This window comes from Anopheles marshallii, chromosome 3, assembly GCF_943734725.1.
Source record: "Anopheles marshallii chromosome 3, idAnoMarsDA_429_01, whole genome shotgun sequence".
Lineage (NCBI taxonomy): Eukaryota > Metazoa > Arthropoda > Insecta > Diptera > Culicidae > Anopheles > Anopheles marshallii.
Genome location: NC_071327.1, coordinates 64,326,457 through 64,343,967, shown reverse-complemented (window position 1 = coordinate 64,343,967; position 17,511 = coordinate 64,326,457). Strand labels below are relative to the sequence as shown.

At 46.5% G+C, this 17,511-nt stretch overlaps 5 protein-coding genes across 5 annotated transcripts; all 5 read right to left on the bottom strand.

Moving 5' to 3' along the window:
- Positions 1–200: 200 nt before the first annotated feature.
- LOC128715148 (collagenase-like) lies at positions 201–1,028 on the bottom strand. The gene has a single exon (XM_053810029.1). The coding sequence runs from the start codon at positions 1,026–1,028 to the stop codon at positions 201–203; it is 828 nt and encodes a 275-aa protein (XP_053666004.1).
- Positions 1,029–2,078: 1,050 nt separating this feature from the next.
- On the bottom strand, positions 2,079–4,549 carry LOC128713909 (protein lethal(2)denticleless). The gene is made up of 2 exons (XM_053808780.1): positions 4,507–4,549; positions 2,079–4,408 (listed from the first exon to the last, which is right to left on the bottom strand). Exons 1-2 carry the CDS (start codon positions 4,547–4,549, stop codon positions 2,079–2,081), a joined length of 2,373 nt encoding a protein of 790 aa, XP_053664755.1.
- A 571-nt stretch (positions 4,550–5,120) lies between these two features.
- Positions 5,121–6,008, bottom strand: LOC128714140 (L-seryl-tRNA(Sec) kinase). The gene has a single exon (XM_053809015.1). It carries the CDS (start codon positions 6,006–6,008, stop codon positions 5,121–5,123), a length of 888 nt encoding a protein of 295 aa, XP_053664990.1.
- Positions 6,009–6,088: 80 nt separating this feature from the next.
- LOC128713963 (mitochondrial import inner membrane translocase subunit Tim10B) lies at positions 6,089–6,501 on the bottom strand. The gene is made up of 2 exons (XM_053808838.1): positions 6,481–6,501; positions 6,089–6,421 (listed from the first exon to the last, which is right to left on the bottom strand). Exons 1-2 carry the CDS (start codon positions 6,499–6,501, stop codon positions 6,089–6,091), a joined length of 354 nt encoding a protein of 117 aa, XP_053664813.1.
- A 506-nt stretch (positions 6,502–7,007) lies between these two features.
- LOC128711660 (lethal(2)neighbour of tid protein 2) lies at positions 7,008–8,641 on the bottom strand. The gene is made up of 2 exons (XM_053806542.1): positions 8,356–8,641; positions 7,008–8,281 (listed from the first exon to the last, which is right to left on the bottom strand). The coding sequence occupies exons 1-2, from the start codon at positions 8,639–8,641 to the stop codon at positions 7,008–7,010; spliced, it is 1,560 nt and encodes a 519-aa protein (XP_053662517.1).
- Between the last annotated feature and the right edge of the window lie 8,870 nt (positions 8,642–17,511).

The window sequence follows — 17,511 nt, the reverse complement described above, 5'->3', positions numbered from 1 at the left end:
CTAGGTGGGGGGAAGGCGGGGGGTGATTGTGCTGCCTGGAAGTTGTCTTTATTATTGTATTTGAAAATGGTTGGTGCTCCGTGCCATGGTGCCATTAATTCGGCACATCCGTCCTGTGTGTGGTTCAATTTAGTTTCACAACAATTTAGGTCGCTTTCTTGAGTTTTCAACGTTTGGAGATGTGGAACCGGTTAACTTCTTCATTTCGCCCGAACCATCACTTCCTTCACCCACGCGGCATGTTCACGCATCTCTTGTAATGCACCGGGATTGCCCGAGTTGCAGGCAAACTTCTGTCCGAAGCTGCTTAAACCAAGCAGCACGTACTCGTGCAACCGGTTCTCCTTCCGCACCAGCGGACTTCCGACGTCACTGACACAGTTTCGCTCATGGGACGCTTCCTGAGCACAGAACCGCCCCGTATCGGGGGTGATGAAATTGAACTCCTCCTGGCATGCCTCCAACTCCAGCACTACCAATCGCATGTACTGGAGCGCATCGGATGCACCATCCGCACCGTAGTTCATCAATCCGTACCCACTGGACACAACTTCCCGCCCGACGTACTGCTCTTCATCCGCTTCCGGTAGGCGTGCTGGTCGAACCCAGGGCGGAAGTCTTACCGGTTCGTCAGTGAACCGCACCACAGCGACGTCGTTTACGAACGTCTCCGTATCGTACCCGTCACGTACGGTGTACTCCACGGCGGTAAACACGTACCGGAACTGATCGTGCTCATCCGCTAGCAGACAGTTCGAACCAAGGTGTACTTGGACGGCGGTGCTGCCAACGACGCACTGTGCCACGGTTACTACGTGCCGTTCATCCACCAGCGCACCACTGCAGTGACGCGTTTCCTCCCCGCCGAAGCTAACTACCAGCAGCGCATGGTGCGGGAACTGTCCAGTATAGGCAGGTCTGCCGTTAGCGGTTACGTTGGCGTTCCCGGTTGGATTACACCTAAGCGCCGCGATTTCGGTCGTGGATAAAACGCATCCCAAAAGCAACAGTGACAGTGCGGTCTTCATCGTACTGATCGGCACGCTTGACTGTGAACGACTGAACCATTTGGCCGGGGTAGCAATAAAAAGTGGCTTTTATAATAAGCAAGTGAAGTGTTTCACTTTCGTCTTCACTCTAATGAATCACAGACAACAACAAAACTGTAGAGCACTTCAGACCTGAGACACTGAGTGGTCCGCATCATTTGTTTGTTGTCTTTGCAATTTGTTACCATGGTGTGGTGGTACGATAGAAGACATTTCAGATTTACGATAGAAGAACTACGTTCGAGAGGTTTTGATTAAGCACACGTACAAACAGCAGAGTTACAGTCAAATGCATTGGTGATTTTATTCTCTATCGCTACGGAGGGTCTTAAGCAGTTCGTACGATGCATTAATGCCATCATGATCCTCAAACTGTGCTGAGTTCAATCATCCCATAATCCACTTAATCCACTACACTTATCACATAACTTCCATAAAGTTGTTCGGAACGAATGGCGTACTGCTTATCGTGTTCGCAACATTTCCTCAACCAATCGAAAAACCAAAACAAAACAGAGTGAATTCATTTTGCTCCCTAATCTACGCGTGTGTAATAGAAGTGCATGGTTACATTGTCCAAAGCAGAGCAGCAGGGATTAAAAGTAAGTTGAAATCTATTTATGCATAATACGATAATGCAAACTCGTACGTCCTTATTCTTTAGCGGTAAAAGTAAATAGTTTAAAGGCTGTATTTTGTTTTTGTTTTTGGATATTGGCGGGTATTTGAGTTTCCTCACAACTCGCAGCTAAATTCTCATCTATGTACATTTTCGCTGGCACGATACATAATATTTGCCACTATCGCTAGATCTGGCAACGCCACAAAACTTTAGGATACTATTAAAAACAGAAATCAAGAGGTATTGTGTTACTGTCCGCACTAGGACGCGTTTGGTGTGGCATGTGGAACACCGAACCTTTCTACTACAGTCAGTCAATGGGAAGGCCACGAATAATAAGACACCATCACCTTGTTGCTTCAAGCAGCACGATAATGGGTTATTTTTTTTATAGCTGAGTTGTCTGCTCAACTAGACGCCTGAGCATTTGTTCGGCTGGTAGGTGTAGTCACGGTTAGGAACCGTCTTATCGAGGTGGAATCCGATGTTCCAACCCGTATGCCGTTCATTGAATATCGTCTGCTTCTTGGCGTTGTCCTTGCAGCAGCTCGATGGGTTGTATCTTCCACGCACTCCCGAGGACTACCGTTACTCAAAGCCCAAGAAGATCGTCTACGTGGCGTTGTTGGTGTTTCGGCACTGCTGGTAGCGATACTATGCTCTTGCGTGTGATGATTACTTTCCCCACTGACTCCCTCGTCACACGATTTCAACTGCTGAAGCCGTGGCGAAAGAAGGTGCGATGCTGCTGCTGTTGCTTTCTCCAACGACGTGCCGTAACTGTTTTCGATACCTTTGGCAGCCTGTAACTGTTTCTGCTTTCGTATCTTTGTCAACCAGTCCAAGCGTTCCTTCATCTTTCGCTTTACAGCACCACTACCGACCGGGCTGGAGCTTTCGCCGAACGGCAGACTGCTGGAGAAGGCTGATCGGTTGCCACGCTCACTACCTCCGGAAGCGGCCAGCACGTTTACCAGATGCGGTGCCTCTCCGTCGAGTACATAGTTTGGAAGAATTAGGTTCAACGTTGGTGATGCGCATCGTTGCGCCAGCGATTGGTCCGGGGAGCGTATGTTAAGATCTGCGGTAGCTAGCGGAGATTTACAGGGTGACAACCCAACGGTTAGTTCTTCGGACGCTTCCAGAATGACGTTGAGACTGCGAGAGGTGGAGGAACTGGCGGCAATTTCAAGGGCTTTAAAGCTGTACGACGATTTCGAGTTTGCCGGACTGAACAACCGACGGCCACGGCCTTCCTCGCGATACGTTCGTTTTACTGGTGGACGATGATGACCATCCGCTTCCGCAATGTCGGAGAAACTTCGCTTCGCTGCCCGCTCGGAAGCGGACGCACCGGCGCTGAACGTACCCGCCCACATCTTAAAGCCACCACCGGACGCTTTTGGCGTGCGGTTTACATCCTCCTGGGTGCTCGGTGTAGTTTCGTTACGTTGCATGAGCCCCCGGACAGATCTCGGTGTGAATTCTAGCGCTTTCAATCGAAGCTTTTCCGCATGATCCGAACGATAGGAATCGCAATACTCAGCCTTGCCGCGCAGCTGTTGCAACTCGTCCGAATCCATCTCTTCGGGCCCGATCCGCCACACCTTGTGGCGCGCGTCGTCACTGCAGGTCACTATGCGCACGTCACGGTCACTCTGCATCCAGGCCACACTCGTCACTTCCGCCGAGTGTCCCGACAGTTTCAACAGTGGGTTTGGATTGTCCACGTTCCAAATATAGCAGCGCTCGTCACTGGAACCACTGATCAGATATTGGCCATCCGAGCTGAGCGCAGCCTTCACATAGAACGTTCCGTTGTTAAATCCGCTATACCGCTGCAGCGGTTTCCCATCGTACGTAGATATGTTGTAACAGTAGATGTGGTTGTCCATACAGTTCACATACAACCGGTGCCGCTTGTCGTCGATGACGAGATTGGTAAAACCCTTCAGCGTCGTAGTGCCCGCGTATGAAAAGCTATGCTTTGGCATTGGTTCCCGCTGGTGACTGGTGTAATGGCGCCGCGTATCCCAAACCTTCACCACCCCGTCACCGGCACCACACGATATCAGCGTATTGCCGTCCTGAAAGGCTAATCCGGTAATGCTGCTGCTACACCCTTGTGCTGGTATCTTTGGCGTCTGGCGTGTTCGCTTCCGGTGCGAGGATGGTGTGCCCGGTCCACCGGCATGTCCACTGTAGATGCAATTGTCCGCACGTGGTGTCATATCCAGCCCGACCTGGGCCCGTATGTCCCAGATCAGTATAGCTCCGTCCCTACCACCCGTGGCGAAGACTGCCGAATCATCGCGCCGGAAAGCGACTGTTTTTACCGACCGCGAGTGACCGCGGAACATTTGTGTGCTGACCATGCGAGTTTCGGCCAGCGTCCAAAGCGTGGCGGTGTGATCTCCCGATGCCGTCACCAGCTTCATTGCGCCCGGCATCCATTCGATATCAAACACTGCATTGTAGTGACACTGCCACCCTTCGAGTGCCCGTTCGCCACCCGGTTCCTGGTTTGTGAGGTTCGTATCCTGCAGCGCTATCTTTCCATCCTCGTTCGCAATCGCCAGAATGTGTTCCTGTCCATGGCACTTTGAAAATTTGGCTGCCAGAATCGGAGGTGAGGGATTGTAATCCGCCGAGAACGTGGACGGCGTAATACCTTTCCAACTGTCCCGCTGGTGAACGTGCAACCGGCATAGTGGTGCATCGTACTGGTAAGAGAAACCTACGGAACAAACAGCAAGATCAACGCACACCCAAATGATGATCACTTTGAACATTTCCAGGAATATCCATGTAAGGGCTTACTGCGTCAATACTTACCGCGGCCTGATTCGCGGTTCCGGCAATTCAACACTGTATTCATGTAGACCGTAAATTGTAGGCGCGCCGCCAAGATCGATCAAACCATGCGCATAGCTTGTGCGCTATTGGACAGATTTGGGACAAGTGATTTCCCGCTCAATGTTCGCTGTTATCTTCCACATCCCAGCCAGAAACGCGCGAAAGAAAAGCTGGCAAACAGACTTAGGAAAAGCGCGTAAATATTTTGACTCCAGCTGTCAAAACAGCAAGCGACGCCAAGCTGTCAAAGTCAAAGAAGCGTTGGTTTTAAAATCAGCGATCAGTTGTTTTGTTTGAAAAAAACGCCTTTCGTCGTAATTTGGTTCTACTTTGGGATGGAAATAGGAAAAACTAGATTTACAATTGTTTTCATACAATAAATTCTTTCAAATAATCTATTTTTTTATTTAATTTTAATCATTATGTATCTCCACACCTTGCAACACCCTGTGTCATTTGAGCCCGGATAATCGGATGAAGCGGTTCAGGTATTTTTCAAATAATTATTCATGTTCAAACTCTTGCTTGTGGAATCCAACAATTCATTCTATTGTTTATTGAAATGGTAAAACACGGTGGAGACCGAATCAAGTTTAGAATAACTCCTCTACAACACTATGGATGAACTCCTCTGTTATATTCTGTTCGCATTTCCTAATTTGCTCCAATGTAGACTTTTTCCTTTTCTGCAAAATCTTAGCAAAGGATTGAACTTCCTCCTTCGACATGCTATCTTTCGCTTCGATCATTTTCTTTGCTATAATTTTACGTAAAATTATGTCTATCTTGTGAACTTTCGATTGTTCCATAGGTTCTGCTACCAGCTTCTGTACAACAGAGTGTTCTCGAGGATGTTCAAAGCAAAATTGTATCTGATCAACAACACGCTCATAGTCGACGACGTCCTGAACGGTAATGACATCTTTTTCGTGATGATAAAGCCTCCCACTAGGTTTCTCTAAACGCATCCACATCTGTTTAATGATTTGCTCAGCGATGGGTTGTGCTCTGGTTCGATTTCTTTGCACTGCAATCGAAAGAGCAGTGTCGAAATAAGTTTCAAAATAGCCTGTGGAAAGTTTGCTAGCCATCTTCTGCCATTCCGTTCGCATGCTTCGATAGTAATTGTTATCGTCGATAAGAAACACAACGTCCGAAACCATGGCGTCTGCAGAAATGTTCAGCTCACGTTCAAATTCCTTTCTCCAACGTTCTACAACTCCCTTTAGCTTTGGTAGATCGTTCTCTTTTAAGCTTAGTATAATCATTTCAATGTACGATATAAGCTTCTGCCGTTGTAACTTATAAAAGCCTTTTGTATCGCGAAATGTATCGTAATTAACATCGATTCTAATGTACGAATCATAGCACACGTGCACCACTTCGAATTTCCGGCAAGGTAAAGCAACAATTTGTTGACAGTAGGTCGTTTTCCCTGAGCCGGGGATGCCCAGCAAAATATTCAAACATATTCTAGGCATTTTAAACTTTCAACTAAAGTACAAAACTCACATTAAGCTAGTTCACTAAGAAGTAATCACTGGACTAATGTGGCTCTCTATCATGCCACAGTAGGTTCGGTAGTGCTGGGAGTGCCAGTAATTTCAGGAGTACTTTGAAGTGCTGCTTGTTGCTGCAGCTGCTGCTGTTGCTGTGCTTCGGCCATCATTTTCGCCTGCTGTGCCTCCACTTCAGCCATTCTTTTCTGATTGATATCGGACTGCACACCTACGTAAACCTTAAGCAATCGCTGGTTTACGTTGGTAAACTTGAGAACGCAATTGTCGGCACAGGAAATTTCTTCACGGGTAAGATCACGGCTGTACAAGTTGTCTACGCATGCATTAAAACACATGTCCGTAATTTTGTTGTAAAGCTGCAGAAAGTCTTTGATCTAAAACAAACGATGGCAATGATTATTGCGAAGGGAAGAAATGAATACGATTAACTTACATTTCGCAGTTCGTAATCCATTCTTGCCGCTGCTATGTACAATTTTTTTATTTGTTTACATGTTATTCAATTGAACACATGCGTTTGATAGTTCGTATCGAGCAGTGCGAACATTTCGGGCAGATTGGTTCAGTGAAAGTGCTCGAAAAACAACGTTCTCTTTCTTCCGGGCTTTTAGAAGCTGACTAGAAATTATTCGTTATCGGTGTTTGTATTCTGAACAGAATTTCTTGTATTTGGCAAAGCTTAATTTTTCAGATATTTTGCCTCAATTCGATTTAGATTTCGTTCTACCAGAAAACGTTTTGTCTTTATTGCTCGAATTAAATTACTTACAGAACTCATAAATAATGTCATTTTATAAAACACACAAAATTATCAAGTCACTCGCAAACATTCTACAGCAACATACTGCTTTCACTATACACATCACACGACAAATGAAAATGCAAACTGAACGTTAGCTCATGTAAGGCACAATTGAAACGGATTATTCGATATGATACCCCGGCACGTGGCTCTTTATTTTATTCCGTCTTACTGAACTGGGCAAGATCCGGAATTCGACGGAACATCTTCCTTCCTATTCCGACGAGCAGTATCAAATGGCACGTGTGGAGAACGAGACTGCTCAAAACCGTACTCGGGTAGGTGTTCCAGCAAAACTCCAACAGCAAAAGTAGCAAAAACTTCAAACTATTCGTATACTCCGTGTACCAGGTGAGGTATGGTAAACTGTGAAAGTACCATACGTAGAACTGGTAGTGCAAACTGCGTGCACACACGATACCAATAAAGTTCGACAGAAAGATTGGAAGCAGTGCGAGTTGAGTGGATCGATCGAAATGGATCGAGAATTTGTTTGCTGCTGCATTCGTTGCCGGTTCCTCGACAGCACGTTCGACTTTTTGCTGCTGCTGCTGCTGCTTGCCAGACATCTTCTTAATGCCCTTCTCGAAAGATTTTAAAAACTTTTCTTGATCTTCCGTTAGCTTCTCTTGGCCCTTATGTTCTTTTGATGCTGGCAATGCCTGCGCTTGAGATTTCTTCGCCTTCTTCTGCTTCTCCTTTTCAGCACGATTTTGTGCCTCTATCTGAGGCAGAAGCATAATTTCCAACTGGCGCAAGCGGCAATAATTTTGGAAGTATTTATAGCAGGGTGACGCAAATACGACCAGCAGTGTAAGATGAAGTCCAAGCAGTGCGAGATGAAACATCTTACTTTCAAAAATTTCCGGCTCCAGGAATCGATAATTCACCGTCCATTTGTGCTCAAATACACGACCCAGATCGAAGCTTCCCTTGATGTACTGCCAGGGATGGGTGAGCAGGAACGGTGCTCCTAGGATAAGCTGTATCATACCACACACCGCTAGCTGGAGCACCGTTTTCAACCAACCGAGATTGGTTATGTAGAGTAGTAGAATTGCAGGAGCGAAAAGTAGTATGTTCATCTTTACTGAAACACCCAAACTGAGCATTACACTTCCGAGTGTCCATCGTCCATCAATGAATGCGTTCAGTGCGGCGTAGAGAAACAGGACCGCAATCGGATCATTGAACAGCCGCAGCACGTAGATGGAGTGGATCCGGTAGGAGGTGAAAATGGTGATGGCCATCACATACGGTGGGATTTTACGACTTTTGCAGTAAAGCCGCAGCACCAGCGCGAGCTGAAGCAGATAAATGCCAATGAACACATACTGCGCCAAGCGAATGTTAGTGCCGTGCGATGTGAGAAAGTACAGCGCACTGTAGATGTAGACAAATCCGGCAGGGTACACTAGCGGACCGGTATCGCCTGAGGAGAGGTATGAAATCATGAAAACGATAAGTAGATCTAGCTTCAATCATACGTCCCATCGTTCTACTTGCCTCGTAACAGCGAATAATCTGTAGTTCCGTTGAGAAATCCCTCACATTCCTGCATGTAAGCTTTCCAATCGATCTCGGTGTAGCGCACATTCTGCACGACGAACACGTTTAGCACCAACTCAGCGGCCAAAATTAGGATCGAGATCAAGGGTAACCGGGCTGGATCAAAGATTAGCGATTTGGCAAACGTGATGCTAACGTACTCCTTGCGAATTTTGGCCAACAAACTTTGATTTTCCTTCCGATTTAGCACGGATTTCGGCGGATTGGCTGGAATTTTCCCCATCGTTCCAGCAGTGTATCGAAATGTTTTGATTTTGCTCCCGTTCTCAATACGTCAGCCGGTTTGTCACACTAGTCGGTCCGTCGGACAAACACACCGAAACACGATTGAATGTATCAGCTCGCCTGTTGCTGAAAAGACAAGAAAAATCAAAAAGCCATTATTTAATTTAAATACAAGAAACTGATGCGAATTTCATTCAATTTTACTAAGCAAATGATAAAAAATAACAATAATGTTAACGTTATTTTACACGAATCCCACAGTGATTCTATTTTAATTTTCAATTTTGTTTATGGAACCAAGTTCACTGCTTCAAACCATCATTTCCAAACACGTGGCGCACAATGGCAACTGGAATTTGAATTTGTAGAGTTCGATGATCTAATTCAAGTCGATCGTTAGATCAGGTAGATTGTATTTAGAATAACAACATTGATAGAAGCAATAAAGAAAATTCATCGCAAAAATGCTTTATTTTACGAGATTTACAAGAATGCCTGACAAATATAATGACATTACGCCAACATTATTATTACTCTGTTTAGTTCGCTACCACCTAATGGAGAGCGCCCAGCATTGTTTCATGTTTGCTATTATGCACAGCTGAAATTTAGCAGTAGGGCAATTGCTTTTGAGTTTTGTTTTTTAAACTCCAGGCATCACATCGGAACGAAGAAATTTTACATGGTACAACACTTCGTATACACTCGATATATCCAATCTGGCTTTTAATATACCTCCTATAATCTGAAGAAAAAGAAAGAGTACCTAGTAGCAGGCTTGTTCTAAGGCAGGCAGAATCTAAATATTGAAGATCGAAGGTAAAGTGATCTTTTCGCTCCCCTCGAAGGTTGTAACAATCGGCCACACAGTGAAGCAGTACATGGAATTTGTTAGGCGAAAGTCTTTTCTTTTTCCTATTTTTTAAGTCTAAACGTCATTCAAATCACACAACCTTACGCATTTATAGTGAACAAAAGAAAAATGTTTCAATTTTCCATACTAATTTCATTCAATTGCCTACAAATTACCAAGCGGTAGCAACAACCACACCCGTTATCAGTCTCGCTAGTCTTCAAGCGTGTAAAATTTGTTTACACATGTTCCAAGCGAAGATAACGAGCGTCTTGGTAAATGGGTCTCCGCGACGCTCCCAAAACTGTCGGCAAACATATTTCATACATCAATAAACCAATAGTTGCTTTCTAGATACCGAGCGACCCATGCTGTGTCTGTGTGTTGTCATGTCAAACAACAGCGGCGCAAGTGCTCAGGATTAGTGCAGTCGGTTTACAAACAGAAATACAGACGTTTAAATCCCGGTCGCGCTGACCATTCGCCTGCGCACGCATTTCGGAATATCTGCAATTCGGTTAATAAATTTCAACTATCACCTCGCTCGAAACGACCGTGAGATGATGTTTACTTCCTATCCTTTCTGGCCGAAAATTGAGAGGTTAATATTTTACACTCTTTTGTTGCGTTCTATTAAGTTAAAAATAGCCCAACCAAATAAACGACCCCGTGTTGCCGTACCGCGTCGTGCGGGTTGGACGCGCTTCCGTCGTATCTTGGTCGGACATAAATCATCGAAATGATCGTTCGAAAATGATCGTTTGCAGGCTACGCCGTACGATTCCCCCTTTTTTATTAGCCATACAGCACACACACACGCACCTGATGATGAAGCACCATTCCTTCCAGGCAGATGGATCGCCGTTTTGTTGCACCGAAATCCCCCCAATAGAAGGGGGGGGGGGGAGGGGAGTGAGCTGTAACTGACCACTTTTGTTTTGTAATGGTACAACACACGGTTCGTTCGTGGGCTTGTCGCTTCGATCGGGAAACGAGTTTCCCTTTTGCTGCTTTGTGCTGCACACCATTGCTTGGCACATTTTATTTCGCCCCAAAACACCATCCCCCAAACCCACCCGCGTTCCATGGCAGCCCCTTGGGTTCCCGACCTCTCTTGACACGCTTGACATGCCGTGCGTTAGGCACATACTCCCAGCGGGAGGTAACTCCGGTTTATGGTTGTGTGTGAGAGGGTGTTTTTTTCTTCTTCTGTCTTTTGCTTGTCGTGCTGTTCCGTTTCACCGCGGGTTGACCTTGACTTTGAAAACGAAAACACCAAACCAAGTGACTCAGCACCATTACGGTGGTCCGGGCATGCTAACGATGATGGCATCGAAGGGCTGTTTTTCTTCGCCTTCCTGTTTTTCCCCATTCTTGAAGTTCTTGCTGCGAGGAAACGCAGTACCATCCACTTCCCAACCACCCTCCCGGGGGGTTGGTGGGTTGGTCGGGTGGTGTATAAAACAAGGCCACCCCTGACAATGAAGCAGCCCCCCCCCCCCCCCCTTTCGGCCCAAAATGAAGCCAACAAAACAAAAAATGGCTCCCCAAAGGTACAACACAGTAAAACCCCCACCCAAAAACAAACGAAAGCGGAAGCTGAAAAGGAAATTAATTGAATAATAAGCAGCCAGCGGGGTCTGGCTTATCGCAAAAACTTGGCGCTGCTCGAAAACACCGCATTCTGTGTACGTGTGGTTGTACGTGACCGAATGCCACTTACTTGAAAGTGCACATGCGTAATGAGGGGCTCCCATCGTGGACTGCGTCCGGACCGGGCTGCGACCGGTATTTGCCATTCTGGACACCTGGAAAACTGACGATCCAGTTACGTTGCACCGCTGCGACGGTTAGTCTCCCCTCAAACACACGCACACACAATGGGCCCTTTTCTTGCGGCCGACCGAGACTTGTTTTGATTCTTCAACAAGCACTCAGGAAGAGTTCCCACCGTGTGCGCCATCTTGAACCGGCAGTGTGGATGGATCACATCTTTTAGAACGCGAACCAGACGATCCAGCCACGCTGCAGACAGCCTCGAAATGACGCAGCCAATTTGGATATCTTGTGTGTTTGTTTTGCAACTCTGCTCCGATCAATCATGCCCCGGGGTGGAATAATGGCGGGGGGCGGGGAGGGCAAAACGGGGAGGCGAAGAACACAATCGATCGTGTGCGTGCGGATTAATAAATCAGTGCCCACTTCACGCACTCCGCGTAATGTAGCCGTGGTAATGGATCGTAGCCACGGTAAGTCCATAACCTTGCAGCAAAAACACGAACTGGAAGTGCTTTCGGAGTCCCTGCTCGGAGGACACCGTACCATATGCTTCCGATCGTGATCGCTTGTTAACGATCTTATTATCTCCTCTGCAGGTTAGGCACCCTTCCGGGGTTTCGGGGGCTATTAAAGCGCACCGATCGCTTACCCAACCGGTGTACACGCTGGAGGTGGGTCACAAGAACTTAACCGGTACAGTTCGATCTAAAGCCAAGGGGCCACGAGCGATGAGGATTCCCTCAAAACTCTAAACATTGAGTGAGTTGAGTTTTGAGGAAAACCTGCATGAAAAACATTTTACTCGTCACACACTGCGTGTTGTCAACGTCAAATCCAGTAAGGTCGTCACTGAACTGAAATTGAGGAAAACCTCAAGAGGCAACGGAGACTTTGGTTTTGAGTGACTTTTTGAGGTAAATGAGTGACTGAGGAGATTTCTCGTGGCCCCGCAGCTTAATGATCTTATTTACTATGAAACCAATCAATTATCCAATCTTTTGAGAGGAGTCATTCATTTGAATCTTTAGCGAGGAGTTATTCTAATCGGGAATTGACTCTCTAAAGATGAATACTCAGAGTACATCATGCCCCTTGGAGACCTAAGGTGGAATGGTAGTAGGACAACTATGTTCTTATGTTACAGCAGTTCGCGGAGAGTCCTCCAGTTGAACTATCCATATAGACAGGCCGAGTGAATTATGCAATAAATGTAAAGGTAATTAAACGGGCTAAGAAGCAGCTGATGCACGTTGAACGGCTTATAACGTAGAACGCGTATATAACGCAGATTGAACTGACCGTAACGCAGGTTTAACGGAATGTAACGTAGATGGAGCGACCTGAAACGGCCTAGAAGAACGAACTACCTGTCGGATGTAGCAATATCTGGTGAGCGACCTGGAACGGTAGGTTGAGCGCACTTTATGAACGAGATAAAGTATGAGAGACACATAATCGTATAGGACTCTCGAGACAAAAGCTCGAAACATCTGTACCGCTCGTTCAATTCTTCACAAAGAACGACCCGGGTCGCTCAAGTTCATACGAAACTAATGATTTACCCAACCCTAGCACACAAACTGAAGTAGCGAAGAACTCAATCCGTGCACCTGACGTGATCCTTCGACCACGCGATCGATGCAACGGTGTAGTAGAATGCGTCCGTGAGTTCAAGCTACTGCTGTGTCTGTGCATCCGTGTTGGTTGGATCCGAGCTAAGCAAGTGCTGGTTACAAATTAGCCACGAATAATCACCGTGTGCCAATGGCCTACGTGATAGATAGGGCCCGTTTTGCATGCTCAAGTGGGGAAACGCGACCGAACGTAATCAGAATAAACCTTTCCCGGCACCACATTGCGGACTCGGACAGCTGAGCCGTTTTGCCGTAGGTAGGGGGGGGGGGGGGGGGGGGGGGGGGGTACACGGTTATGCAAAGCAGTTTCCTCATCGCAAAAACATCACAGCTTCAGGAGGATGAGGGGGGGAGGGTGGAGGAGGAGGTCACATTCTCTGACACATTCCGTACAACGGAGGCATACTCCTGCCGTCAACCAGTCTCTGAGTGTATTCTTTCTTTATTTTTGCAACCTCCCTCCCGGTGTGAACGAAATTTGTGGCGAAAGGAACCCAGGTATAGTTACCTCCATCCTCCCGCCTGAGATGCCACTCCCAATCTGGCCGCTGAATCACGCCGGGTACGTAATTTGATCGAACTACTAAACTAGCTACGCACGAACATACCTGCTGAGTTGCTGCGATTTGGCAACGAAATGATCCCGTTCCGCAGGGATCTGCTCCTCCACCGGTCCCCGGCTACCGGATGCATCGACTGCGATACAATTTTTGGGAGACATTACGGCGAGCTCGGATACATGCGGATGACTGCGAGAACTCCCCCCACGTGGGAAGCTAGGAGCGGATGGGGAGGAAGCAGCGGCGGTCACATTTCGCGCAAGTGCATCTTGCGTGCGATCGTTTCACACCTATTTTTAGTAACCGCAGCTCATGACTTTCCCCTTTTCCTCAACTCCCCCCCTCCTATTCTAGTGCCCATCATGCCCACTTCCTTCCCGGCGAGAGCGATGGTGATGGTGGCCGCTAGGAATCTAGGAACTTGCATCACGCGATACGACTCACGGTGCACCCGTTCCGATGCACCTGCGCTGAGCCACAAAAAGAATGTGGCCAACCATGCTGGCGGCGAGGTGGGGCCGCATAGCTGTACACCCACCGACCCACCCCGTTCGTGCGCGCTAATTTCGCCCCACCCAAAACCGCGGATGCAGATGACCCAACGGGGATTAGTCACCTGATGTCCGATTAGTGTTGTTCGCCCGCTTGCTCAAACCCGGAAGATCTACCGGGGTGAGTTGGTGAGCGTAAAAATAACATAACTCGTGGTGGTACACCACCCAGGCGGATTTTGTTGCGGATGAGAGGAGAAAGTGTTGTTTGTTGCCTGCCTACACTAGGTGGGAAGGGAGGGGGGGGGGGAGGGGGGGTGATCATCTGATAAGAGATGATAGGTGTACCCAGGTCGCATTATTACGAGTGCACATTGCCATAAAAGGAAAAGTAGGCGTATAATTCTCGAGGACAGCTTTATGAGTGAGGCGGTTGTTTGTCTCACGGTGCTGTAAACAACATTCTTGTCGCAGGTGTTTACCGTCAGCATCAGGTACAGCGCTATTTCTATGCGCTGGCCCTATAACCCCCCGTTTGTTGGCAGGAGTCGGCAAAACAGTTTCCTTTTATCTAACACGTGGTCAAGCGTTATCAAACTGTATTTGTCGTTGTTAAACAGAAGTATCAAATCGAGTATATTTTAGTGCCCACTACGGGTGAATCGGATTCAGATTCATGCATCTGAATGAATATTTGATGTTAAAAGAATTCATCTGAATCCCTTTTTAAAAGATTCTCAACTCAAAGAATTATGAGTCATCAAAGTTCAATAATCCATCTATTAAATAGTCCAGGATTTGTAACCTTCAAGGAGCTTTTTCGTCACTAAGAACACCCCTCCCCCTCTGCTCTGAAGATTCATGAATCTTTTGAGAGTCGATTCCTGATACGAATAACTCCTCATCAAAGATTCTTATGAATAACTTTGCCCAAAAGATTGCTTAAGCACAACACCTCACTGCTGTGAGGATTCATGAGTCGTGTGAGAGTTGACTTCATTCAAAGATTCATATGAATGATTCATCTCCAAAGATTCCTTAACCACAACACCTCACTTCAGTGATGTGTTGTGAGAGTTGACTTCTGAATTGAATGATTCCTCATCAAAGATTCATCGGAAGAAGAATCATTCCATCAAAAGAATCATCATTCAAAAGATTCCTCAAGCACAAAACCCCACTGCTGTGAGGGTTCATAAGTCTTGTGAGAATCGACTTCTGATTTTAATGACTCCTCATCAAAGATTCATATGAATAACTCTTCTTAAAAGATTCCTCAAGCATAACACCCCACTGCTATTAGGATTCACGAATCTTGTGAAAGTCGACTTCTGATTTGAATGACTCCTCATAAAAGATTCATATGAATGACTCTTCTTAAAAGATTCCTCAAGCATAACACCCCACTGCTGTTAGGATTCATAAGTCTAGTAAGAGTTGACTTCTGCTTTGAATGACTCCTCATCAAAGATTCATCTGAATGACTCTTCTCGAAAGATTGCTCAAGCACAACACCCCACTGCCGTAAGGATTCAATAATCTTGTGAGATTCCACTTCTGATTGGAATGACTCCTCATCAAAGATTCATATGAATGACTCTTACCAAAAGATTCAAAAGACTATCACTAGCATTTCCATATTGGAAACTTCTTCTTCTTCTTTATCGGCACAACAACCTGAAGAGGTCTAGGCCTGCCATTTCTGGCTTTCTGTGACTTAATTTACCTATAGCTGACTAGTCAGTCCTATGTACGGACGATTGGTCCGGATGGGATTTTGGTCCGGTCCGTTCGTATGAAGAACGGCATCACTACCGGGCCGCCCCTGTAAACTTCTAATGTAAACCAATAACATAATACGACCTTCCTTGACTCTTAACTCCGTATGACATATGGCTGTCATTCTTAATACGTTGCTTAGCACCTAAGGTCCTCCAGAATATCGCATCTTCAGCCGTATAAAATATCAACAACAAATCATAAACTATATTGACATTTCCGGGTTTACATTTGGGAAGTAAGTCGTTCAAAAAGCAATCAACAGTAAAACAAAATTATCCAACAAAACCCATCGCCCCACAGCTCCGAAAACCGATTCGGCACAATTATTGCCGTTCGATCGAATAGATCTTCCGAATGCGATAAGCTGCCCAGATCGTGCGTTCAAATAAATAATAAAAAAAAAACAATAAATAAATACCCAAAACAACCTAAACAAAAAAAACCTTCCGACACCCTTGCGCTTGTACCAAGCGCGCAAAGCGGACGGCGTTCGGTTTTTTTTAACGGCCAATAAATCAAACTTGGGACTTTAAAAATAGTCAACTTCAGCGCTTCAGGCTTCGGATTGGGGAAGCGGGACAAACACAGGCAAAGTAAGAGGACCGTGCCCGAAACACAAACCCTGCGCGAAGTGCATCTCAATGTCAGGTGAGGACGGGGAGTGGTGGAAACGGTGCGACGGCCCACGGAGTGGAAAGATACAGCAAAGCAATCATAATAATTTTTGGAATCAGACATTTTCGCTTCCAGTTTCTGTACTCCTTTCGGTATCGTAAGCCTTCGTTCCATTTCCAAAACTCACCCAACCGTATGCTCCAAACGCCATAAGCCTTTTGCGACCATTGGGACATTGGGGTAGCGGTACGATCCGCACTGCAGCATATCACGATCGAGAAGGATGGTTGGTAGGGCGCGGCGATCCACACATCAGCATACAAACTTGCCCGATCGGTTCGTGAAAGATTCTGTATGCCCTTACCAAGAGGATCGCGAAGATCTTCCTACGTTGTTTACAGTATGCTGTGTGTGTGATTTGTGTTTTATTATTTTCCCTGTATCTCGCGTTTATTCACGACCCTACAGCACCCTTCATGCTGTAGCATTATTTTACGCTAACGTTATGTATTCTTTTTTTTCTCTAGTTTGGCCTCTCTCCTACCCTTTGCAACGTTCAACAAGCCCACGGGGTTTTGCGGACGTCGCGCGTTTCGCTACAATGTTGTCCCCGGTCTGTCTTCCGAGCGTGCAGGCGCGGAGCGCTGTCATGATCCGCGGGGATGCGCGATCCGGCGATAGAGCGTGCGGGCCCTTTAAATTTACTTTATACACGACAAACAAATTCAAGGTCTTCGCCGAATTCACCGTCAGGGAATTTGTTGATCGTTCGGTCGATGTTTTATGCTTTGTTTTATGCTCAAGCGTGTGCTGGGGCTCGTGCGTTCCGTTGCCTCCAATTCTGTATGATCTTGTGTTTTTTTTTTCATTGTTATTTTATATCACTCCCTGACTCCCTTATCTGGCAAACACTGGCAGGCGAAGTGCAGTCTGCGCGTTACGGATTGTCCCATCTTCACACTCGTTCATCTTCCAAAGTTCTTGAAGCGCCAAACCATAGCAGCGATCAACGAAATTATGGCCCAATCGGTACAACTGATTGGATGATTTGTGAATCAGCGAAGCGAACGAATTAACTGCTGCCGATTGCTTCGGGTATCCAGGGTTACGGGGCATGGGAAATTAAGGTGTTCGCCCCGAAAAAAAAAACCCCG

What these genes read in the sequence shown, in the direction of transcription:
- LOC128715148 (XM_053810029.1), bottom strand. Translation starts at nt 1,028, where the DNA reads ATGAAGACCGCACTGTCACTGTTGCTTTTGGGATGCGTTTTATCCACG.
- LOC128713909 (XM_053808780.1), bottom strand. Translation starts at nt 4,549, where the DNA reads ATGAATACAGTGTTGAATTGCCGGAACCGCGAATCAGGCCGCG. An exon ending in GAACCGCGAATCAGGCCGCG is followed by an intron (nt 4,409 to 4,506) that starts GTAAGTATTGAC and finishes TTTGTTCCGTAG; the next exon opens with GTTTCTCTTACCAGTACGAT.
- LOC128714140 (XM_053809015.1), bottom strand. Translation starts at nt 6,008, where the DNA reads ATGCCTAGAATATGTTTGAATATTTTGCTGGGCATCCCCGGCTCAGGG.
- LOC128713963 (XM_053808838.1), bottom strand. Translation starts at nt 6,501, where the DNA reads ATGGATTACGAACTGCGAAAT. An exon ending in TGGATTACGAACTGCGAAAT is followed by an intron (nt 6,422 to 6,480) that starts GTAAGTTAATCG and finishes CGTTTGTTTTAG; the next exon opens with ATCAAAGACTTTCTGCAGCT.
- LOC128711660 (XM_053806542.1), bottom strand. Translation starts at nt 8,641, where the DNA reads ATGGGGAAAATTCCAGCCAATCCGCCGAAATCCGTGCTAAATCGGAAG. An exon ending in AGATTATTCGCTGTTACGAG is followed by an intron (nt 8,282 to 8,355) that starts GCAAGTAGAACG and finishes ACCTCTCCTCAG; the next exon opens with GCGATACCGGTCCGCTAGTG.